General features: G+C 46.5%; 1 protein-coding gene across 1 annotated transcript in view; it reads left to right on the top strand.

The window, feature by feature from the left end:
* NLRC5 (NLR family CARD domain containing 5) overlaps positions 1-24,719 on the top strand; it is a 68,293-nt gene that overhangs the window by 11,851 nt on the left and 31,723 nt on the right. The window contains exons 9-24 of the mRNA XM_038754337.1: positions 1,009-1,092; positions 2,612-2,701; positions 2,825-2,884; positions 8,242-8,310; positions 9,807-9,890; positions 12,259-12,342; positions 13,755-13,844; positions 15,700-15,765; positions 16,569-16,640; positions 17,221-17,304; positions 18,773-18,856; positions 20,202-20,291; positions 20,499-20,546; positions 21,131-21,217; positions 21,708-21,791; positions 23,424-23,507. Of these exons, the coding sequence (XP_038610265.1) occupies positions 1,009-1,092; positions 2,612-2,701; positions 2,825-2,884; positions 8,242-8,310; positions 9,807-9,890; positions 12,259-12,342; positions 13,755-13,844; positions 15,700-15,765; positions 16,569-16,640; positions 17,221-17,304; positions 18,773-18,856; positions 20,202-20,291; positions 20,499-20,546; positions 21,131-21,217; positions 21,708-21,791; positions 23,424-23,507 (1,260 nt within the window). The remainder of the gene's footprint in view (positions 1-1,008; positions 1,093-2,611; positions 2,702-2,824; positions 2,885-8,241; positions 8,311-9,806; positions 9,891-12,258; positions 12,343-13,754; positions 13,845-15,699; positions 15,766-16,568; positions 16,641-17,220; positions 17,305-18,772; positions 18,857-20,201; positions 20,292-20,498; positions 20,547-21,130; positions 21,218-21,707; positions 21,792-23,423; positions 23,508-24,719) is intronic.

Below are 24,719 nucleotides of genomic sequence, written 5' to 3'. Positions count from 1 at the left end.
TAGTGGATACAGCATAGGCTTGGTTGTCAGAAGGATCTAGGTTCTAATCCCAGCTCTGACACTTGCCTGCTGTGTGACCTTGGGCAAGTCACTTCACTTCTCTATACCTCAGTTACCTACTCTGTAAAATCAGGATTATGACTTTGAGCCCCATGTAGGACATGGACTGTGTCTAACCTGATTAACTTGTACTTACCCCAGCATTTAGAACAATGCCTAGCACGTAGTAAGTGGTTAACAAATACCCTTAAAAAAAAGGAAGACGCCCTTATTTCCAAACCCAGTGTAAGGTCTTGGTCCTTACACGGTCCCAACATGACCCTGAGTTTCAAGGGACATAGTAAATGGTTAACAAATACCCTTAAAAAAAAGGAAGATGCCCTTATTTCCAAACCCAGTGTAAGGTCTTGGTCCTTACACGGTCCCAACATGACCCTGAGTTTCAAGGGACATTGAACATAAGGAGACGACGTTAACTTGTATCTACCTCAGTGCTTAGAATGGTGCTTGACACACAGAAGCATAGTGGATAAAGCATGGGCCTGGGAATCAGAAGGACCTGGGTTCTAATCCTAGTTCCTCCACTTGTCTGCTGTGCTAGGTTGGGCAGGTCACTTAACTTCTCTGTGGCTCAGTCACTATGTAAAGTGGGGATTAAGACTGCTGAGTCATGTGTGGGACATGGACTGTGTCTAACCTGATGACTTGTATGTACAAGCGTTTAACAAATACCATTAAAAAATTAAAAAAAAAAAATTAAAAACCCACAAATAACAAAAAAAATCTGGAGGTGAGGCCCAGGGTGGGGGATATTGGTGACCTTACTACCACTTGTATTGTGACCTTAGGTAAGTCACTTGTCAGTTTCCCCAGATGTAAAGTGTGAAACGCAGCTTGCTAGGCTGTCTGCTGTAGGGGTCTGTTGAGGTTTGCCCAAGATTACACTGATACAGTGCTTTGGCATTCTTGGCTAAAGGGATCTGTAACAAATTTCATGTTGATTTGTAGTTTGCAGGACAACAAGTTGAGGGATCTTGAAGTTTTGAAGATCACAGAAATATTTTCTGGAGTGAAAAAGTTACAGAAAATTGAGTAAGTGTTGTCGGATCATTTCCAGTTAAAAGTGCCCATTATGAAGCAGAGCATCATGTTGGAATGGTATTGCTACAGACTGGAAAAGCCCAATTTAATGCTTTTTGTCTCAATATAATTTCTCCATTTCCACGTAAAGGGAATTGCCTTGTACTCAGTGGAATCTCCTGAGCCTAGGTTCATGAGGGGTGTCATTTGGAGGAAGAGCTCTTCCCTCCCTACTTAGAAAGATTTGGGGCAGGGAGGAGGTGGTCAGAGGAATGAGCTTGGAGTGAGGGGAAAAGAGGAAAAGGAGATTGATATGAGCCTTTTGCTATCACCCTGATCCTTGTATCTGTCAACTCTGTTGACTCAACTATTCCTTTATTGCCAAGTCAGTAATACCTAATTGATAGAGGATGGGCCTGGGAATCAGAAGGACCTGGATACTGATTCTGGCTTCACCACTTGTCTGCTGTCATTCAACTTTTTTGTGTCTCAGTTTCCTCAACTGTAAAATGGGGATTAAGACTGTGAGCCCCACGTGGGACAGGGACTGTGTCCAACCTGAGACGCTTATCTCTACTGCATTGCTCCCTGGCACTTAGTAAGTGTTTAACAAATACCATGAAAAAAATCAGTCCAACCCTGAAATAAGACTTCATAGACCAAATGGAAACTGAATATTCTCTATCTCTCTTTCTCTTCTCTTTGTACTTGGTTTTCAAGAGACTTTGTGCACAGGGAGCCAAGAAGTTTGCATTCTAAGTCTAGTCTTCCCCATCATTATCAATAAAATTTATTGACTGCCTTCTCTATGCAAAGCCCATACTAAGAATAAATAGACCTGAACCTTGCCCTCAAGAAATTTTCAGTGTGGCGGGGGAGATAGAAGCTGCTATAATTCCCAGACAGAGGGGTATGTGAGTGTGAGTTAGGGCTTAAGTAATAGGTTTGAAAGTAGATACTTTAGCGCACTAGATGGTTGTGAGTTCACAAGTGAGTAATCAGTCAATTGTATTTATTGAGCACTGACTGTGTGGAGAGCACTGCACTAAACAATTATGAGTGTACAGTATAACAGTATTACAGAGTTGGTAGACATGTTCCCTGCCCACAGCGAGAGGGTAGGATAGGAGCAGGTGGTGTGTGGCAGTTGTCAGGGATATAACCTGGAGAGATTAGTAATTAATTAGTAATTAGTAGTCAATCAGAGAAGGCCTCCTAGAGAAGATGTGATTGCCTCCTAGAGAAGATGTGATTTCAGAAGGGCTTCGAAGTTGCGGTGAGCTCTGCTCTGCTGGATTTGAAGAGGGAGGGAGTTTCAGGCCCAGGGAAGGGTCAGTGGTGGGAGTGATCAGAATGAGGCAAAGTGAGCAGGTGAGCTTGAGAGAAACAGAGAATGAGAGCTGGGGGCACGTGAGAGAAGAGGGTGGATGAGTAGGAGGGAGAGAGCTGATGGATTTCCTAGTGAGGGGTAAGAGATGAGGAGAGGAGAAAGAGTGAGCTAATATCCTAATCCCATGCCTTAAATCCACAGTTTAAGCCACAACGAGATTTCAGTCAAGGCCATCCTTGCCTTGGCCAAGACGGCCGTGACCTCTCCGAAAGTCAGAGAGCTGCAGATCAGGTAAATGCTGTCTCGGGGCCGGGCAGTGGGCTTGGGCCAGGAGGGGCCTGAGGAGGGGGATTCCCTAGGGTCATTCAATGTTTGTTCTTTAACCAGAATCCCCCTTGTGTTGACTCATTGTAGGCAGGAGGAGATAGTGATCCTCTTCTCAGTTCCACCTGGAATGAATGCGGAGGCACCAGGGTGAGCAGTGGCAAGGGTGGGGTGGGAGGGGAAAAAGAGGGGAAGAGGGAGGGAAGAAGGGGAAAGAGACACAGAACCGAAAATTAGTGTGATTTACCTGGGGAGGCCAAACTGTGCCTCCCTGCCAGGAAGACTGCGGGTCCACCATTTGGAAGAGAGTGTTGAGAAGCAACGTGGTGTAGTGAATAGAACGCAGGCCTGGGAATCAGAAGGTCATGGGTTCTAATTCCGGCACTTCTACATGTCTGCTATGTGACCTTGGGCAAGTCACTTCTCTGAGCCTCAGTTCCCTCACCTGTAAAATGTGGATTGAGACTGAACCCCACATGGCCCAGGGACTATGTCCAATCTGATTTGCTTGTATCCACCCCAGCGTTGAGTACATGCCTGCCACATAATAAGCATTTAAGAAATATTATTACCTTGGATAATTCACTTCACTTTTCTTGCCTCAGTTCTCCTATTCTCCCTCCTACTTAGACTGTGAACCCCATGTGGGACAAGGGACTGTGTCCAACCTAATTGAATTTTTTCTTTTTTCTTACGGTATTTGTTAAGCGCTTACTATGTGCCAGGCACTCTTCTAAGCACTGGGGTAAAAGCAAGCTAATCAGGTTGGACACAGTCCCTGTCCCATGTGGGGCACACAGAGTTAAACCCCATTTTGCAAATGAGGTTACTGAGACCCAGAGAGACTAAATGGTTTGCCTAAGATAAGACATGTAGCTTGTATATATCGTAGCGCTTAGAACAGGATTTGACACATAGTAAGTGCTTAAATAAGTACTATATAAAAAAAGGAGGAGCGGGATTGTTGCCAGGAGAATAGGCCGGTGGGCAGAGAGGGGCATGGAATTGGCAGTGCATAATGTGTGGGAGGATATTAGTCTTACAATTCAAGCTCTACCAGGAGTCTTATCTCCCTATCCACACACTGCCTAAACCCACAAATCCTCACACTCCCCCTTCCCTCTTTTCCTTCCCTCTCCCCAAAATGCCCTTACCCTGTGGCTGTTCCCCAAGGTCAGTGCTTTGCCAGGGGTCCAACATGACTGGCATCCTTGGCAGGGTTGATCCTCATGATTAGTTTGGCTCAGTTGGGTATCTCCACACTGGGGAATCCTATAATCATCATCAATCGTATTTATTGAGCGCTTACTGTGTGCAGAGCACTGTACTAAGCGCTTGGGAAGTACAAATTGGCAACTATAATCGTCCCGTTCCTCCTCACCACTGGGTTTTGGCCTCAGGTCCATTAAAAAAATGGCTCCAGAACCATGCATGGACCATTGTGCTTCCTCCAGTACCTGTGCCATGGAGGAGAGAGGGATTTACACAACTTTCCAGTGCCATTGTGATGAATTGGTCAGTCAGGTATGCCAGGAACTGGGATGGCAATAAGTGAAATAAGGATTTAGACTATTACTTTTTCAGTTGCTCATTAGGGCATTTAGATGTCTGGGATATTGCGATCTGATTATATTGTAAACTTCTAATAATAATAATAACAATAACAACAACAGCTACAGTATTTATTAAGCGCTATGTGTCAAGCGCTGTACTAAGCGCTGGGGTTGATACAAGACAGTCAGATCAGACACAGTCCCTTTCTGACGTGGAGCTCGCAATCTAAGTAGGAGGAAAAAACAGGTATTTTATCATCATTTTACAGAGAAGGAAACTGAGATTCAGGGAAGTTAGGTGACTTGTTCGAGGTCACAAAGCAGACAAATGGCAGAGCTGGGATTGGAACTCAGGGTCCTAAATCTACCTGATTAATTTGTATCTATCCCATCAATTGGCACATAGTAAGCACTTAACAAATACCACAAATACTATTATTATTATTAGGTCCTTTTTTAAAAAAATGGAATTTGTTAAACACTTACTACGAGCCAGGCACTGTACTAAGCCCTGGAGTAGATGCAAGATAATCAGGTGGGACACAGTCCTGATCCCACATGGGGCTCACAGTCTAAATTAAGGGGGGAGGGTTTAATCCCTGCTTTATAGATAACTGAGGCACAGAGAAGTTAAGTGATTTGCCCAAAGTCACACAGCAGAGAAGTGACAAAGCCAGAATTAGAACCTAGGTCCTCTGACTCCCAGGCATGGGTTCTTTCCACTAGGCTACATTCTTATCAGTCAATAAATGGCATTTATTGAGCACTTACAATGTGCAGAGCACTGTAATAAGCACGTGGGAGAGTACAATACAATAGAATTAGTAGAAATGTTTCCTGCCCATAAGCAGGTGACTTCACTTGCAGATTGAGCACACAGTACTAAGTGCAAATGCACCTTTCCTAAAAGCTCATGAGGATGCTGACCATGTCACCATGTTGAAACCCTTCTTTTGACTAGAAAACATTTTAATGCTAGATTTTGGTTTCCTCTTCCTGGGCTGGGGCACTGCCATGGAAGCCCTCGTAGAAATACACAAAAATAGATGCGAGCGAGAATCAAACAACCAAGAACAGGATTAAAAACCTAAAAAGGTTAAAAAAAAACCCTCCAAAAATCAGCCGTGTGGGGAGAAGTCAAGTCTCGGGGAGTTGTTCGCTTTGCAGTTGGGCGGATCAGCAGTCTTAAGAGGGCTCTTTGTAATTTCTGCCTCTGAGTCTGTCTCTCAACAGGAAACCACAAGCACCACTTCTCGCCCATAGCCTTTTTCCTTTCTCTGTCATGGCAGCTGCTTAACGCAGATTATCTATTCAAAAGTTTCTTGTGGTGTTTCTCCTCCACAAGATGAGATGAAACTCTGGTGACCTTAATCTCAGTCAACACCTGGGGCTCTGAGCCTCATTGGCTGATCCCAAGGTAGAGGAAAGGGGGCAGAGAGCGGGCAGTCATCCCATGTCCCATGCCAAGCTAGGCCCAGCGCTTGGGGTGGAGTCCTGGGTGCGACCCAGTACCAGCCTTGAGAGCGGAAGTCACTGCCACTGTCATAGCTCCTCCTCCTTGCTGTCTTCCTCTTCACTTTCAATCAATCAATCATATTTATTGAGCGCTTACTGTGTGCAGAGCACTGTACTAAGCACTTGGGAAGTACAAGTTGGCAACATATAAAGACAGTCCCTACCCAACAGTGGGCTCACAGTCTAAAAGGGGGAGACAGAGAACAAAACCAAACATACTAACAAAATAGAATAAATAGAATAGATATGTACAAGTAAAATAAATAAATAAATAGAGTAATAAATATGTACAAACATATATACATATATGCGGGTGCTGTGGGGAAGGGAAGGAGGTAAGATGGGGGGATGGAGAGGGGGACGAGGGGGATTCACTTTCCCCAGGGAACCTGAATTTCACAGCTTGATGTAGAGCTGGGAAGAGTCATTCAATCATATTTATTGAGTGCTCACTGTGTGCAGAACACTTACTAAGTCCTTGGGAGAGTACTATACAACAATAAGTATCTACATTCTGGAGGGCAGAGCTGAGAATGGGAACTTGAAGGGGTGGCTCAATCAGTCAGGGGTATTTATTGAGCTCTTACTATCAATCAATCAATCAATCGTATTTATTGAGCGCTTACTGTGTACAGAGCACTGTACTAAGCACTTGGGAAGTACAAGTTGGCAACATATAGAGACAGTCCCTACCCAACAGTGGGCTCACAGTCTAAAAGGGGGAGACAGAGAACAAAACCAAACATACTAACAAAATAAAATAAATAGAATAGATATGTACAAGTAAAATAAATAAATAGAGTAATAAATATGTACGAACATATATACATATATACAGGTGCTGTGGGGAAGAGAAGGAGGTAAGATGGGGGGATGGAGAGGGGGACGAGGGGGATTCACTTTCCCCAGGGAACCTGAATTCCACAGCTTGATGTAGAGCTGGGAAGATTCATTCAGTCATATTTATTGAGTGCTCACTGTGTGCAGAACACTTACTAAGTCCTTGGGAGAGTACTATACAACAATAAGCAGATACATTCTGGAGGGCAGAGCCGAGAATGGGAACTTGAAGGGGTGGCTCAATCAGTCAGGGGTATTTATTGAGCTCTTACTATGTGTGAAGCACTGTACTAAGAAGCACTTGGGAGAGTACAGTATAACAGAACTCTGGAACAAAAGCTGACCTTGACTGATTGGTTATTAAACACTGAATTGGTCAAGAGTATATATTGAGCGTCTGCTCTGTGCATAGCACTGACGTAAGCGCTACCAAGAGTATGATTGGAGGTTTGATTCCTGCTCATCAGGAGCTTACTTTGTGGCAGAGGAGATAGAAATAAGATAATTATTTCCCCAATTAATTGCTAGCCTCCCCGTCTTATACCCCCCAACTCCCACATCAGCACTTTGAGCCCTTCAATTATCATAACCTTCCACGGCCCTTATGTATGTGCCTTATACACGCTACTACAAGTGCTTTGTGCAGTGCTATTCACACAGTAAGTGCTCAATAAATTCCACTGATTGATTGATTACTTCCTCCTATCTGGAATATAGGGAAACAGCGTGGTCTAGTGGAAAGAATACGGGTCTGGGAGCCAGAGGAGCTGGATTCTAATCCCTGCTCTGCCATGTACCTTCTCTGTGATCTTGGCAAATCACTTCACTTCTCTGGGGTTCAAGGAGCTTCCAGTCCAACAGACTAGTTTACAGTAGAGTATCCTCTCCAAGGGCTGGTTTAGGCTGAGGGGGCGGTTGAATAGGTTTCTGAGTAACTTCTGTGATAAGTCTGTTTCACATAAATGCTGCTCTCCTCCTTTTCTATGTGTTCCTCCTCCTCCTTCCCATCGTCCTCACATCCCGCTGTAGAGCGCTTGACCATCTAGTGGAAAGAGCACAGTCTTGGGAGTCAGAAGACGTAGATTCTAATCCCTGCTCCACCACTTGCCTGCTGTGAGACCTTGGGCAAGTCACTTAATTTCTCTGGGCCTCAGTTTCCCCATCTTTAAAATGGGGATTCAGTACCTTTAATCTCCTACTTAGACTGTGAGCCCCATACGGGACAGGGATAGCGCCCAACGTGATTAGCTTGTATCTACCACAGTGCTTGGCACAAAGCACTGGCGCAAATACCACAAAACAAAGCAAAACAAAAAGTAGCCAGTTGCTTTCCCTCTCTCGTCAAGGCAAAAGCAATTCCAGCTAGGCCTAAGGGAGAACAAGCAAGCCATGAGGTTTGTGGCCCACTGAAGTAGATGACTTAAAGGTGTTTATTCACAGAAAGTCACGAGGGGCCCAGGTTTGAGTAATACCTGCCTACCATGGATGGCATGGAGGCAGGGGAATGGACCAGCTGATTTAGAGTCCCCTTCCAGCCTGAGGAGTCTAACACTCAACGTTAATATAGCAAACCTTTATTTTGTGGTATATTTCTCACAGATCTCTGGATTTGAAGAGACACGAAAATAAAAATGAAACTGCTCCTCAAACTAAAAAACTGACACTAAGGTAAGAGGAATTTTTCTGGCTGCATAGTCAAAATGTTTAGTCATTAAAGCCAGGGGCTACAGTGAAGTTGGGGGGAGGGGGGAGGTTAGTGGGGAACCCAAGGGAGAGCCTCTCCAGGGAGGATGGAGGAGCAGAGGAGGAGAGGGTCATGGAGAGGTCTGCGGGGGGCAGCCGGGGAAATTCCCACCCATTGGGTGCTTGACACTCTTTCTCCTGGGCTATTCGACACTCCAGACACTCCTGACACAAGCATTGGAGGTTTGGGAAACCAACCAATCCCTCTGCTGGTTAATACAGTAGATCAGCAACTGAATTATCCAATTGTGGGGTAGTTTTTTGGCTTTTGTTTCCGCTCCATTTGCACCATTAATTCATTCAGTCATATTTTTAGAGCACTTACTGCTCTAAAAATGCTCTGCTCTGTACTAAGCACTTATCCAGTTGCAGAGTCATGCCCCAGCAATCAGTCAGTCAATCAATTGTATTTATTGAGTGCTTACTATTTGTAGACCACTGTACTAAGTGCTTGGAAAAGGAGATTGAAGTGAGCCATTTGCTCTCACCCTAATCCTGGTACCTACTGATTCAAATGGCATCAACTGTTCCCTTATTGCCAAGACAGTAAGACCTAATGGATAGGTCATGGAACTATACTAAGTGCTAGAGGGGGAGACAGACATTAATATAAATAAAAAAGTTACATATATGTACAAAAGTGCTGTGGAGTTGGGAGCAGGGATGAATAAAGTGAGCAAGTCAGGGCAACACAGAAGGGAGTTGAAGAAAAGGAAAAGAGGGCTTAGTCAGGGAAGACCTCTGAGCTTGGGAGAGTACAATACAACAGAATTAGCAAGCAAGCTTACAGTCTAGGGGGACAGGATTGTCCTAAGATCTAGGGGCAGCCCCATTTTCTGGGAGGGCATCACTCAGAAGTCGAAGAAGACCCCAAAGAATGCCATTTTCGGGCTGCAGAGAAAGAAGGCAGTTAGCCTGTTCAGCTTTCCCTTGAAGGCGGTGCTGGGGACCGCATATCCATTTATCCAGTTGTCCATACTCCCGTGGCAGGTTGCATTGGAACCTTTTAACTTTCGGGGTCTGGGCTTCTCTTATTTCCCAAGCTAAAGACCCAGTGCCTCCTTAGCACTCAACGCCTTCCCAGTAAGCCATGGCTGGGCTCCCCCACACCCTCCGGCCCCCTCCCAGGCAGCCCCATTAAACTATAAGCTCATTGTAGGCTGGGAATGTGTCTGTTTATTGTTATATTGTACTCTCCCAAGCATTTAGTACAGTGCTCCTCATACAGTAAGCGCTCAGTAAATACAACTGAATGCATGGAAGATAGCCACTGAGTGACATCCATGCTGGCATCAGGCACGAATCGCCCAAAAGTGGGCAGGCAGCATTCCTTCCACCTTCCACTGTCTAGGAGGAAGACATGCTGGTCCTAGACCCAGCCCCCTCCGTCTCTCATCTCCGTTCTGCCTTCCGTTCTGCAGGTTGCAACAGTGTAACCTTGGTGTCCAGCATGCGGAGGTGATTGCGGGCCTGCTCAGAGAAGGTTCCTGCCTGGAGGAAGTCGAGTGAGTTCTGACATGGGTCTCCTGGGCCCGCTGAGGTCCCACTGGCCGTGAACTTGTGGGTGGGAGGGGGCTGAGGGCTCTCGGGACGGGAGTGTTGGTCCCTGCGCGTGGTAACCCGAGACCGTAAGCTCGCTGTGGGCAGAGAATATGTCTGTTTATTGTTATATTGTACTCTTCCAAGCGTGTAGTACAGTGCTCTGCACACAGTACACATTCAGTAAATATAATTGACAGGCTGACCGACTGACTACCAAAGCAGGCCTGCCACTCTGAGACCAAAATGTTCCTCAGCCTGGGGCTTGGTGAGGTTGGGAGCTGCCTTTCACAGGTTCCCTTGAGAAGCCAGATGCTGAAGCAACTTTCTGTTGAGAAGCAGTGTGACCTAATGGAAAGAGCCTGGGCCTGGGAATTCCGAGGACCTGGGTTCTAATGCTGGTTCCGCCACTTACCTGCTGTGTGACCTTGAGCAAGTCACTTACTTCTCTATGCCTCAGTTCCCTCATCTGCAAAATGGGGATTCAATACCTGTTCTCCCTCCTCCTTAGACTAGACCAGGCAGTGTACTAAGCATTGGGGTTTATGCAAGTTAATTGGGATAGACATAGTCCATGTCCCATTTGGGGCTCACAGTCTTAATCCCCATAGGGATTGTCTCTATCTGTTGCCGAATTGTAATAATAATAATAATGGCATTTATTAAGCGCTTACTATCAATCAATCAATCAATCATATTTATTGAGCGCTTACTGTGTGCAGAGCACTGTACTAAGCGCTTGGGAAGTACAAGTTGGCAACATATAGAGACAGTCCCTACCCAACAGTGGGCTCACAGTCTAAAAGGGGGAGCACTTTGCACTTTGTGCAAAGCACTGTTCTAAGCGCTGGAGAGATTACAAGGTGATCAGATTGTCCCACGGGGGGCTCACAGTTTTAATCCCCATTTTACAGATGAGGTAACTGAGGCACAGAGAAGTTAAGTGACTTGCCCAAAGTCACACAGCTGACAATTGGCAGAGCCGGGATTTGAACCCATGACTTCTGACTCCAAAGCCTGTGCTCTTTCCACTGAGCCATGCTGCTTCTCATACTTTCCACGCACTCAGTACAGTGCTCTTTAGCCAGTAAGTGCTCAATAAACACGAATGAATGAATGAAGTGACTTGCCCATGGTCACACAGCAGACAAGTGGCAGAGCTGGGATTAGAACCCAGGTCCTGTGACTCCCAGAAGGGTCTTTCCAGTAGGCTATGCTGCTTGGCCTGGCCATGATTTTTTAGTTCCCTCTTTTCCCTACGTCTCCCTGGCATCACCCTACAGTCTTTTCAGGGTGGAACTCTCAGCAGATTAATTCCATAGGCCAGTAGGTCGGTACCTCTGACTTAACTAACCATTCTCCGTAAGGCCTAAGACGGTGCTTCACTGCTAATCAGTCAGTCAACAGAAGCGAGTATCCAGGTCTGTGGAGTCAGGCACTTGTTGCCTTGGGGAATAAAAAGAAGACAAGACCTGGTTTCTGCTTGCAAGGAGTTTACAGTCTGACAGGGAAAGCAGGAGAAACATACACTTAGACAAAGTGTGAGGCAGAGGGTAACAGAAGAGAACCTAGACGTATCCTTCCCGAAAGTACTCAATGGGGCTCAAGGAGAGCTGGAATGAGTGGTGGGACAAGAGCCACGAGGGGTTAATCTGGAGAGTCTCCTTCGGGGAAGAAAGTCTTGTTGACCAAATAACCACAACAACAATACACGCTGAGCAAGCAGGCAATCAGTTCGTCAGTGGCATTTATTAAGTGCTTACAGTGTGTGCAGAGCACTGTAGTAAGTGCTGGGAGAGCACAATACAACAGAGCTGGTAGGCACATTCCCTGCATACGTGGAGCTTACAATCTGATAGGGAAAACAGGAGAAATATACACTTAGACAAAATGTGAGTCGGGGGAAAGATCATTCAAGAAACCAAAGAAAGCCAAGGAAAACCTAGACATATCCTTTCCAAAAGTAGTAATAATAGTTATTGTATTTAAGTGCTTACTATGTACTGGGCACTATACTAACCACTGGGTACTCAGTAGGGCTTATGGGGAGCTGGAATGATGGGTGGTGAATGTTCAGTTGGGTAAAGTTTTGTTGTCCAACTAACCACGATAATAAAGCACTCTGAGCAAATAGGCAATCAGTCCATCAGTAGTAATTATTGAGCACTTAGTGTATGTAGAGCACTGTACTAATCGCTTGGGAGAGTACAGTACAACAGAGCCTGTAGGCACGTTCCATGCCCACAAGGAGCTTACAGTCTAGAGGGACCACTGTCCAGTCCATCTTGGACTCGATCTGGGGGATGACCCTCTTTTTGCTTGCCCGTGACTCAGTTTGTCAGGCAACCACCTGGAAGATGGCGGCTGCCGTGAGCTCATGAAGGTCCTGCCCTACGTGACCATCACCCGGAGGTTCAAGTAAGTCCAGTACTGGGTTGGGGTCACTTACCTCATCTGCTTCTCTAATAGATATCGCAGTTAACCAGCTCCCACTGGGCGCTGTGCTTTGTACTCGGTGCTTAGAAAATACAAAACCAGCAAGTGCTACATCCCCCACACACAAGGAGCTTTGGGTCGAACTGGGGAGGCAGACGTGGGAATACCAACCGAGTAATCCAAGAAAATAACTGAATAGCATGTATTCCAAAGTACTTGGGGTGGGTATAAGGAAATTAATATGTTCTGGAGATTGCTGGTGGGTTTGTATAAGCCTGGACGTTGGAAAGTAGTCGGGAAGGCTTGTTGGAGGAAGTGGGATTTTAGGCAGGTATTGAAGGCGGGGAGAGCCGTGTGGTCTGGTGGATTTCGGGAGGGAGAGAGTTCCAGGCCGGGGAAAAAAGTGGGAGAAGGGACGGAGGCGGAGGAGGTGGGAGTGAGGTTCAGTTAGAAGGCTACCTTGGAAGGAGAGAAGATCTGTTGCCGAATTGTACTTTCCAAGCGCTTAGTACAGTGCACTGCACACTATCAGTGCTCAATAAATACGATTGAATGAATGAAGAAGAGAGTGAGCTGGGAAGTAGCATGCGAAAACACCCCATTTGCATCGGTTCTGATTGGAAGTCTTAGCCAAGGGCTATCTCTCTCTCTCTCTCTCTCTCATCCAACCTGTCCTGGACACACTCACAAGTAGCAATCAGTTATAGTATTAATTGAGCACTTACTATGTGTAGAGCACTGTATTAAGTGCTTGGGAGAGTACAGAACAACAGAGTTGGCAGACATAATCCCAGCCCACAAGGAGTTTACAGTTTAGAGGGGGAGACAGACATTAAAATAAATTATGGATCTGTACGTAAGTGCTGTGGGGTTGAGGGTGGGGTAACTATCAAGTACTTAAAAGGTACAGACTCAAGAGCATAGGGGACAAAGAAGGGTGAGGCAGTAGGAGAAATGAGGGCTTAGTCGGAGAAGGCTTCCTGGAGAAGATGTGATTTTAATAAGGCTTTGAAGGCGGGGAGAGTGGTAGCCTGTCGGATATGAAAGGGGAGGGAGTTCCAAGCCAGAGGAAGGACATGGACAAGCGGTGGGCAGCGAGATAGATATAAGTAAGTTGGCATTAGAGGGGCAATGTGTGCGAGCTGGGCAGCAGTAGGAAATCAGTGAGATAAGGTTGTGGGGCAGGGGGGTGAGCTGATTGAATGCCTTACCATTGGTGGTATGTCTCTGCTTTCCTCTTCCTTTGTGGCCCATACACACTAGAGAGAAACTGAGTGTCAAAAAGCCCAAATTTTATTTCCTACCCTTTATCTCGTTCTCTCTGTCTCGGGATGGAAGTAAGGTTTATTCTTCGGTGGGGACCTCAGTGACATTGGCAAATTGTGCTTTTACAGTATCAGTGACAACGGGTTGACCACGGAAGGTGTTTGCTGCTTGCTAAACACTGTGAATGCCTGCAGCAATGTGGTGGAGGTGGAGGCCTGGTAAGTAGAACCCACAGGGCTGAGAGGGCCCAAGCATCCATCTCTCTGTCATGTCATCCCCCTAACCCTCCTCCTCAGTTATGCCCCTGTTTTCCATAATCTCAATAGAAATTCCAAGAACCCTAGCCCAGGTCCAGTATGATGTGTTGAAATCAATCAATCAATCAGTGGCATTTACTGAGCACTTACTGTGTGCAGAGCACTGAGTGCTTGGCATCCTGGCATGGAGTAGTAGAAGAGAGCCCGTACCTGGGAGCCAGAAGGTCATGAGTTCTGATCCTGGCTCCACCACTTGTCTCCTTTGTGGCCTTGAGCAAGTCACTTGAATTCTCTGTGCCTCAGATACCCTATTTGTAAAATGGGGATTAAGACTGTGAGCCCTCTAAGGGACAGGGACTATGCCCAACCCAATTTGCTTGAATCCACCCCGGTGCTTAGTACAGTGTCCGGCGCATAATAAGCACTGAAAAAAATACCATTATTATCATTATAATTATACAACAGTGCCCACCCATCTCCTCCAAGAGATCTTCCCCTCTAAACCCTCATTTCCCCAAATCCCTTTCCCTTCTGCATCACCTGTGACTTGGATCTGTACCCTTGAAATTCACCCCACCCTCAGCCTCACAGAACTTAACGTTCGTATCTGTAATAATAATAATAATAGTGGAATTTATTAAGTGCTTACTATGTGCCAAGCACTGTTCTAAGCATGGGAGGATACAAGATAATCAGGTTGTCCCACATGGGGCTCACAGTCTTAATCCCCATTTTACAGATGAGGGAACTGAAGCCCAGAGAAGTTAAGTAACTTGCCCAAAGTCACACAGCTGACAAGTTGCGGAGCCGGGATTAGAACCCATGACCTCTGACTCCCAAGCCCACGCTCTTTCCACTGAGCCACGCTGCTTCTCTGTATGTATAAATGTATTTATATTAATGTCCATCTCCCCCTCTAGACTGTAAGCTCCTTATGGGCAGGGAATGTCTTCAAATAGAAGCAAAGAGAAGCAGCATGGCTCAGTGGAAGGAGCATGGGTTTGGGAGTCAGAGGTCATAGGTTCTACTCCTGGATCCACTACTTATCAGCTGTGTGACTTTGGGTGAGTCACTTAACTTCTCTGTGCCTCAGTTACCTCATCTGGAAAATGGGGATTAAGACTGTGAGCCCCATATGGGACAACCTGATTACCTTGTATCTTCCCCAGTGCTTAGAACAGTGCTTGGCACATAGTAAGCACTTAACAAATACCAAAATTATTAACTATCATTATTAAAAAGGCTGTTTATCAAGGCACATGTGGCTCTGTTGCATTGTACTCTGCCAGGTGCTTAGTTTGGTGTGCTGCACACAGTTAAGTGCTTAATAAGTAACATTGATTGATATTATAAAACCTCATTCTTTCTGCATAGCTTCGTATTTTTAAAGCTTGATGCAGTCACTAGTGACTCCACCCAGCAGGTATGGGCACAGAAATGCTGAGAGCCAAATTTAGCCCACCATGCCTCTTAGGGTTGTTATATAGAAAATGGAAATCGCCATTTTCCAGCTTCACTGGGAAATGAAGAAATCGATTTAGTCTCCAGGAAGAGGGACTTTGGCTAACAGAAGGAAGAATTCTCCATCAGCATGGCTTGTTTAACATTATCGTGTCTTCCAAGGGAGGATGGAAAACTTCTGCATTTTCATCTCTCTGGGATAGTTTGATGTGTCCTTCAGAGGCAGCAGCATGAGCTAGGTGATCTGCCAAGATCTCTTCCAGCCCCAGTATTCTCGACTTCTAAGTGGAATTCTGAAGACTGTCACTAAGTAAAACCCAACTCCATCTCCTTGATCACTTCCCTTCCTTTGCAGCCTCCAGCTTAAAACCACCATCCTCAAGTTTGCTGGAAACCATGAAGCGGAACTTACTCTTCCCAGGTAGAGCCCAATCGGGGACCTGGTTTCTCTACACAGGTCCCAGCTCCTTCTTTCCTTGAGTGGGGTGGGAACACTGGTCGCTGCTGCTCTTGCTTTCTCCCTCTCTCTCTCTCTCTCTTTCTCCCCATCTCCCCAACCTTCTCTTCCTCCCACTCTCCCTCCTCCTCTTCCTCCCCATCCCGTTCCCTCACCTCCCTTTCCCTCACCCCATCTCACCCTCTTCCTCTCCCCATCTCACCCTCTCTCCCTCCTTCTCTCTCCCTCTGTCTCCTTCTCTTTCCCTCTCCCCATCTCTCCCTGTCTCCACCTCCTTTCTCCCCCTCTGTCTTCCTCTCTGTCCCCCTCTATCTCTGCTCCCCCCCTCCCCCTCTCTCTCTTTCCCCGGCTCTCTTCTCTCTTCTCTCTTCCTCTTTCTCTCTCTTTCTCTCTCTCTCTCTCTCCCTACCTCCCACCACTCCATCCAAGCCCCTGGGGCTCAAACAAACAGCAGTGTGTGACTCTTTGGCAGGTGGGCTATTGTTATACATGTGGTCCTCTTTCAACCAGGGCTGAGGAAAGGAAAAGCGGTGGTTCAATTTGAGGAAAGGGGGAATTTACTATTTTATGGCCTTTGAAAGGATGTCATTCCACAGGCCTGTCTCTTCAGAGGCCAGGCCAGGAGGCCAGGGGCTTAAGCTGCAGAATGCAGGGTTTTTCACCAGGAAAATGTGGTCTGGAACACTACAACCCACCCCCTTAGTGGGAAGGGTGTGTGTTCAGTTCTGCGTGTGTGTGTTTATGTGTATGTGTGTGTATCCTTGCAGGGCTGCAGTTCCTTTGAGCCAATCATCCACACTCACCCCAGACCCACTGTCCAGGATCTCCAGAACAATAAGGTACCATGATCCCTGTTTTTCAGGAATTTCCCATTATTTGTTCTTGGCCTTCCCTCATGAGTCTAGTTCAACTTCTGGATCCCAGGAGTTGAAATGTCAGAAAGTGGTTTCTGGTCTCCCCAGGAAGAGAGGCCCAGGGCTTTTGCCCTGCAGCCACATTAGAAGATTGAGGCAGTCGAAAACACAGGGTGCTCTCTTTCTCCTCTGTCATTGTGCTTCTGCCCCTTCCAGGTCTCAGTTTCCCCAGCTTCAGTAGAAACTGCACTGTTTAAGATGTCGTAGTCCTAGCAATGACTCGTGCCCAAGCTACGAACCCAACACGGAATACTTCATACCGCAGAAAAAGGCCCTTGGAAAGACTGTTTAGTTGATCATCTATTTAACAATTGGCCGGTGATGTATTCTGTCCATGCCTCACCTGTGTTGCCTAGAACTTGATTCTAAGACACTACTAGGATAAGGACCATGAGATGCCAAATTGTAAATGGTATCTAGCCCAGTGTTTAGCTCCCAGAAGTTTACCACGCAGCCCCTGTTGAAGAGGTGGAGGGTGACAATGGCTGGCTTTTGCTTTCTGCAGGCTAACCGGCTGGGACTTCAGCCCCAGGAATCTGCAGCAGCTGGAGCAGGTGCTGAGCAAAGACAACCACTTCACTGACCTCGAGTGAGTATTGCTGCCAGGGCTCGCTGGAGGCGGGGATGAAGTCAGTCAATCAATCAATTGTATTTATTGAGTGCTTACTGTGTGCAGAGCACTGTACTAAGCACTTGGGAAAGTACAGTGTGACAGAGTTGGTAGGCACATTCCCTGCCCATAACAAGCTCACAGTCTAGAAGAGGAGACAGAGGTTAATCTAAATAAATAAATTACGGGTATGGATATAAGTGCTTTGGGGCTGAGGGAAAGGTGAATAAAAACAGCAAATCAGAAAATTCAATCAGCAATTCAGCAAATTCAGTCAATCAGTCAGTCCATCCATCAATGGTAGTTGTTGAGCACTTAATGTGTGCAGAGAAATGTAGTACTTGGGAGAGTACAGTACAGCCAATAGATATGATCCCTGTCCTCAGGCAGCTTCCAGCCTAATGGACTAGTGTGGAGTGGAATCTCCTCTCCAAGGGCTGGTATAGGCTGGGGAATGGATGAATAGGTTTCTGCATAACTTCTGCGATGTCTGTTTCACATCAATGCTGCCCTCCTCCTTTCCTGTGCCTTCCTCCACTCCCTTCCCATCATCCTCACATCCTGCTGCAGAGCCCTTGACCATGAATGGTCCTAGTGGAAAGAGCGCGGGTCTGGGTTCTAATCCCATCTCCACTATTCGTCTGCTGTGTAACTGTGGCAAGTCACTTAATTTCTCTGGGTCACAGTTTCCTCATCGTCATCCATCCATCCATTCATTCATTCAATCGTATTTATTGAATGCTTACTCGTGCAGAGCACGGTACTAAGCGCTTGGGAGAGTCACAGTTCTACAACCCAGTTCCCTTTGTGCTTCTCCCAGATCAGTCCCATACTTCCAGGGTAGGGCCTTAGGCAAGAATGAGTGGGTGGCTAGCCAAATTAGAATAAGGTAATAATAATGATAATAATAATAACAATAATAAGTATGGCTTCTTAAGTGCTTATGATGTGCCAAGGACTGTGCTAGGTACTGGGATTGGTGCTCACAGCCTAAGAGGAAGGGGGAACAGGTTTTGGGAAAACTGAGGCCAGGAGAAAGTGAAGTGACTTGCCCCAGGTAACACAGTGGAAAAGTGACAGAGCTGGGATTTGAACCTCCATCTCCTGACTCTTATGCCCAGGATCTCTCCACCAGGCCACCAAGTGGTGGATTTTATTTTATTCATTTTTTGAGTTTTGGGCCTGTTTCAAATACCGCACAGAGCTGGGCCAAGCCGTCCAAGCAGCATTACTTCCCCCTGCATTTTTCCGTCATCACTCCCAACAGGGGAACAATGCTATATGGGGTGGAGGAGGATGGGGTGGACGAGGAAGGTGGTAACAACCCATGCCCTGGAACTCCCTAGAACCACCGGAGCTTCATTTAGGAGGGGGATTTGGCTTTCGATTGATAAATATTTTATCTTGTCTTTCTATTGATAAATATTTTTCTTTCTGACCATCCTAGCTTATCTAATAATTCACTTGGGGACAAAGGCATCCAGATGTTGGTTCTGCTTCTCCCAAGCTTAAGTGCATTGAAGACTCTAAAGTAAGTGACGGGTGTCTGTGTCAGGGCGTCCACTGGAATTGCTACTCCTTTGGGCTTTGGGCAGACCTTTTCAGTCAGGTCCTGAGAGCCAGGACCATCCACCTCCACTCCCCATCTCTGGAGCTGACCGCAGCCTTATCACAATCCAGGCTCTATTTCTCCAGCTTTACATGCTGAGAAGCTGGGTGGCCTAGTGAAAAGATCATAGCCTTGGGAGTCAGAGGACCTGGGTTCTAATCCTGGCTCTGCCACTTGCCTCGTCTGTGACCCTGGTCAAGTCCAGCGCTTTTTACAGGGTCTGGAACATAGTAAGCATGACTTGTTTTGTTGTCTGTCTCCCTCTTCTAGACTGTGATCCCATTGTTGGATAAGGACCGTCTCTATATGTTGCCGACTTGTACTTCCCAAGTGCTTAGTACAGTGCTCTGCACACAGTAAGCACTCAGTAAATACAATTGAGTGAATACAAAAAAAGTCACTTAACTCCTCTGTGCCCCAGTTTCCTCATCTATAAAATGGGGATTAAACAACTGTTTCCCTTCATACTTAGAATGTGAACCCTGGTTGGGACAGGGACTGTGTCCGACCTGAATACCTTTTATCTACCCCAGTCTAAAGGCGAGGGAGAGCAGGTATTTAATCCCCAGTTTACAGATGAGAAAACTGAGACATAGAGATGTCAGGTGATTTGCCCCAGGATCATGGAGCAGGCAAGTGGCAGAGCTGACACTAGAACCCAGGTCAGACAAGAATCACAGCATTTCAGCCTTCAGAGAAACAATGATAACATATTACATGAAAATCGTGGCAAAAAACAGCCCCAACCGGCTGGTCACGTGCATTTTTGCAGCTTTTGAGGCTGATCAGTTTTTGGCGCTCAGAACTGGCTTGCCCCCTGGACGAGGTGTGCCCTCTAGGAAAACACCATTACGGGCTTTCTTATTGCCTGCAGCTGGGCCCATCCTCCCAGCACTCCTCTCCATCCTCCTCCTCTGTGACATTCTGCCCACTTCCCAAATGAGAAAACAGAGGCAACAGAGTAAGGGAAATGACAGCTGTCAAGACAATTGGAGATCAGAGGGGAATACCCAGAGACCCTCACTGTCGTCATGGCCCCAGTCCTCCCCTCAACTCCAACAAATGGTCTCGTCTTTAGACAGGAGGATAGTAACACTAATAATAATTGTGTTGCATGTTAAGCTTTTACTGTGTGCCAAGCACCATCCTAAGCACTGGGGTAAATTGAAGATCATCAGGCCGGACACAGTCCCCGTCCCACGAGTGGCACACAGTGTAAGGATAATACTTGAGCACCTGTAATGCAGTCAGTCTTTTCTCCTCACAGCCTGAGTGGGAACAACGCATCGCTGGAAACCGCATTCTGCTTGGCTCAGGCCTTCTCCACTTTGGAGCACATTGCAGGGATGGACATCGGGTGAGCCTGTCTCTTGGTTTCTTCTGTGGCCAGATAGCAGGGGAGTGGCTGGCTGTTCCGGGAGAGCATCAGCGAGGGGGATCTTTGAGGGATTGAGGAGTCATAGTAAGATCCAGTGGTGCCTCCGGGCGATCCTATCCAGTCAGGTCACTTGGCAGGTGGAAAAATGGAACCTCCGCGGTGTTTACTGTTCCTGTCTGTTTTCAGGTTAGGGAGCCAACAGTCCATCCTGGTGACACTCCACGGCAGGACCAGGTAAGAGGTGATTGAGAAGCTGCATGGCTTAGTGGATAGAGCATGGGCCTAAGAGTCAGAAGGACCTGGGTTCTAATCCCATCTCTGCCACATGTCTGCTGTGTGACTTTGGGCAAGTCCCCTAACTTCTCCGTGCCTCTGTTTCCTCAATTGCAAAGTGGGAATTCAATCCCTGTTTTCCCTCTTACTTAGACAGTGAGCCCCATGTGGGACAGGGGCTGGGTCTGACTTGACTAACTTGCATCTACCCCAGTGCTTTAGAACTGTGTGGTTCTTCTGTAAAAATACAGAAGTAGTCCACCGTTGCCACCTTCGGCACAGTAAACTCAAATCTCCGCCCTCAACTCTCTCCCATGCTGCCACTGCCCAGCACAGGGGAGTTTTGACTTGTAGCAGATTGCCTTCCACTCGCTAGCCACTGCCCAAGCTAAGAATGGAAAGCATATGCTTTTGCTTGACTCTCCTTCCCATAGTCAAGACTGGTAGAGTACTGGAAACTCTCCAGATGCGACCCACAAGTACCATAAAAAAAATTTTGCCTTGTTTATTGTGGTGTTCCTTTCAAAGTTTTTCCTTCTTCCAAGGGATACACAGGACGCAGGATCTCCGGAGAGAACAGCCACTCACCTGCAGTCTTCTCTTGGGGAGCAGGGGCTCTCTAGGAGTTTTTGGTATAGTATCCCTCCCACTCCTCTCTATCCCCCTCTTCCCCCTTCTCCAACCCTTCTTATCTATTGCTCGCCAGGCAGCACGGATGAGACCCTCACATCTCCCTCTCTCTATTTTGATTCCACTGTCTGAAATGCACAGCCAGTGCTGGGAGAGCCAGTAGAGTCCTGATTGGATTTCTGAAACAGAATGAAGAATTACAAGGTTCACCCAAGGGGGTCTCAAGTCTCTAAAGGCCATCTAGTCTCCCTCTCCCACCCCAGGGATTGATGTATGTCCCAGTGGCGAGGCAGAATGACTGGTTGGGAAGATTCAGGCCCAGGGCACAGGCCCTGTGGGGTGGAGGGGAGGCTGTGGAGATATATTTGGGCAGAGACAGAGAGGCCCCATCCAAGCAGGGACAAGAAATCAGGAAACCAGCTACCTGAGGACCCTCTGCCATCTCCAGGGCCAAAGAGAAAACTCTGGGCCCTCAAATGGCATCTCCTTCAGTCTCAGGGAGTGTGTGATGGAACCTGTCAGCATGCAGACGCTGTGCCAGGCTCTGGAGAAATGCTCAGGACCGATGGATGTTAGGTGAGTAGAAAAGGGGTGGCTTCTCCGTTCTGGGGCCCAAGGTCCTTTCCCCAGCTCTGGGGAGCGGAAGGGCGGCAGGGGGCTTCTGGACCCTTATATGTCGGAAGTGTTTAGATACCCATTTCTCTGTGCATCAAACTGAAACTCCTGACTAGTGGATTCAGTGCTCCCTTTCTCCTGGCTCTCTCTATCTCTCTTACCTTTCCTCCCTCTTGACCTGCAGTGTGGCCTAGTGAGAAGCAGCGTAGTCTAGTGGATAGAGCACATGCCTGGGAGTCAGAAGGTCCTGGGTTCTAATTAATCAATCAATCAATCGTATTTATTGAGTGCTTACTGTGTGCAGAGCACTGTACTAAGCGCTTGGGAAGTACAAGTTGGCAACATATAGAGACAGTCCCTACCCAACAGTGGGCTCACAGTTTAAAAGAGTGGACTCACAGTCTAAAATGAATGAATTAATTCATTCATTCAATCGTATTTATTGAGCGCTTACTGTGTGCAGAGCACTGTACTAAGCGCTTGGGAAGTACAAGTTGGCAACATATAGAGATGGTCCCTACCCAACAGTGGGCTCACAGTCTAGAAGGGGGAGACAGAGAACAAAACAAAACATATTAACAAAATAAAATAAATAGAATAAATATGTACAAATAAAATAAATACATAGAGTAATAAATACGTACAAACATATATACATATCCCAGTTCCGCCACTTGTCTGCTGTGTCACCTTGGGCAAGTCCTCTGTGTCACCTTGGGCAAGTCACTTAACTTCTCTGGGCCTCAGTTACTACATCTCTAAAATGGGGATTAAGATTATGAGCCCCATAATGGACATGAACTATGTCCAACCTGATTAGCTTATATCTACCCTAGCGCTTGATACAATGCTTGGCACATAGTAAGCACTTAATAAATGCCATAAAAAATGATTACCAAATAGTGGATCATTCTCAATGACTCCCAAATCTCCCTCTCCACTTAATTTTGCCTCATTCCCCTCTTTATCCCAAACTCCCTCTGTACTACTGTAGTGCGGAGCATTTTCTAGATAGAGGAGAAATGACACAGTAGCAACGTGGCCTAGTGGAAAGAACACAGCCTTGGGAGTCAGAGGACCTGGGCTGTAATCCAGGCTCCACCTGCTGTGTGACCTTGGGCAAGTCCCTTAACTACTCTGTGCCTCAGTTCCCTCATTTGCAAAATGAAGAGTCAATACCTGTTCTCCCTCCTACTTAGACTGTGATCCCCGTGTAGGATCTGAGTATCTTATATTTACTCCAGAGCTTAGTACAGAGCTTGACACAAAATAAGCCCTTAACAAGTACCATTATTATTATTATTATTATTATTCTCATCTATGTTGGCTGTGCATTTGTCCTACATACTTACAATGGGAACTCTTGAGATCAAAGACCCCACATGTTCTTTGATATGTATTCCAAGTGTTTAATCCAGGACCTCCCACCCCTGAGGCTCTGAGAATCATTTTGGTACGTATATGATTGGCGGGTAGATTGGCCAGGGGTTTAAGTGTGGCCAACGGGGAGAATACAGGAGGGAGCTGATTGTGATTGTGCATGTTCCGTGGGGTGATTCTCCTACTCTGGTGATCCTCTGACTTTATTTACAGATTTTCCTGCAACGCCCTGAGCGACCAAAGCATAGAAGTGCTGCTTCACTATCTACCCCGTCTTCAGAGCCTGCAACGTCTGCAGTAAGTTGGTCATGAAATCTGTGTCAAGCCTGGGCATCTGTCTCTGTTGTGGTCCCACTCACAATTAGAGCAGACAGGCTTCTCCTTCAGTGGGTGAACCTAGCAGCCTGTTACCCCCAAGTTTAGTCCTTAGGAACTGAAACAAAGGTGAACCGGGAGGACAGGAAGCTTTCCTAGACTAACCTCTCATCTCCCCATCCCATTCCCCCTAATTCTGCCCCACCCCTGCCCTTCAATCCCATACCCCCTAAGCACTTTTATACCCCACCCCTGCCACACATATGTACATATCCTTAATTCTCTCTTACTTCCCCTACCTGTAATTCATTTTATTGTCTGTCTCCCTCACCAGGTTCAGTGATAAAATGGGAATTAAGATAGTGAGCCCCACGTGGGACATGGACTATATTCATCCTGATTAGTTTATATCTACCCCAGAACTTAGTGACTAGTTTATATCTACCCCAGAACTTAGTACAGTGCCTGGCACATAGTAAATACTTAGCAAATATCATAGGGAAAAAAAAGTTATAAGCTCCCTGAGGGCAGAGATCATGTCTACCAACTTTGTTGTCCTATCCCAAGTCCTATCCCCACTCAATACATACCATTGATGGATTGATTGAGTGGATATCAGGAGCAGGGTATGGGATTGACATTCTGGGGGAAAGGCCTCAGTTTTGCAAATTCTTAAAATGACTGTATTTGAACAGCAGCTGCACCTGTATTTCTAACATTTTTGTCTAATGGTGTGCCACTTTTGAGCACAGTAATAATTCCTTGAAAACATTTGCACAGGTGGAGCCCTAAAAGGAAGTACCAAAGTTCACTAGTATAAATGACTGTGGTACTTAAGCACTTACTATGTGCTAAGCACTGGCGTAAATCAACTACAGTCAGATCAGACATAATCCCTGCCCCTCATGTGGCTCACAGTTTAAAGGGGGAGGGAGAATGGGTATTGAATTCCCCATTTAAAGATGAAAAAACTGAGACACAGAGAAATTTGTGACTTGCCCAAAATCACTCAGCAGGCAAGTGCCAGAGCCAGGATTAGAACCTAGGCCCCTACTTTTTCCATGAGACCACACTGCTTCTTTTTCACTGAGCTGAAAACCAAAATTAAACTGGAATCATTAAAAAAATTCTTGTCATCACCAAATGTGTCTGTTATGGTGTGATACCCACGGGATAGGAAACGTTGCAATCTTA

The sequence above is a fragment of the Tachyglossus aculeatus genome, chromosome 11 (assembly GCF_015852505.1).
Source record: "Tachyglossus aculeatus isolate mTacAcu1 chromosome 11, mTacAcu1.pri, whole genome shotgun sequence".
Taxonomy (NCBI): Eukaryota; Metazoa; Chordata; class Mammalia; order Monotremata; family Tachyglossidae; genus Tachyglossus; species Tachyglossus aculeatus.
The sequence above is the reverse complement of the archived record's forward strand: the minus strand, read 5'-3'. Positions and strand labels throughout refer to the sequence as shown.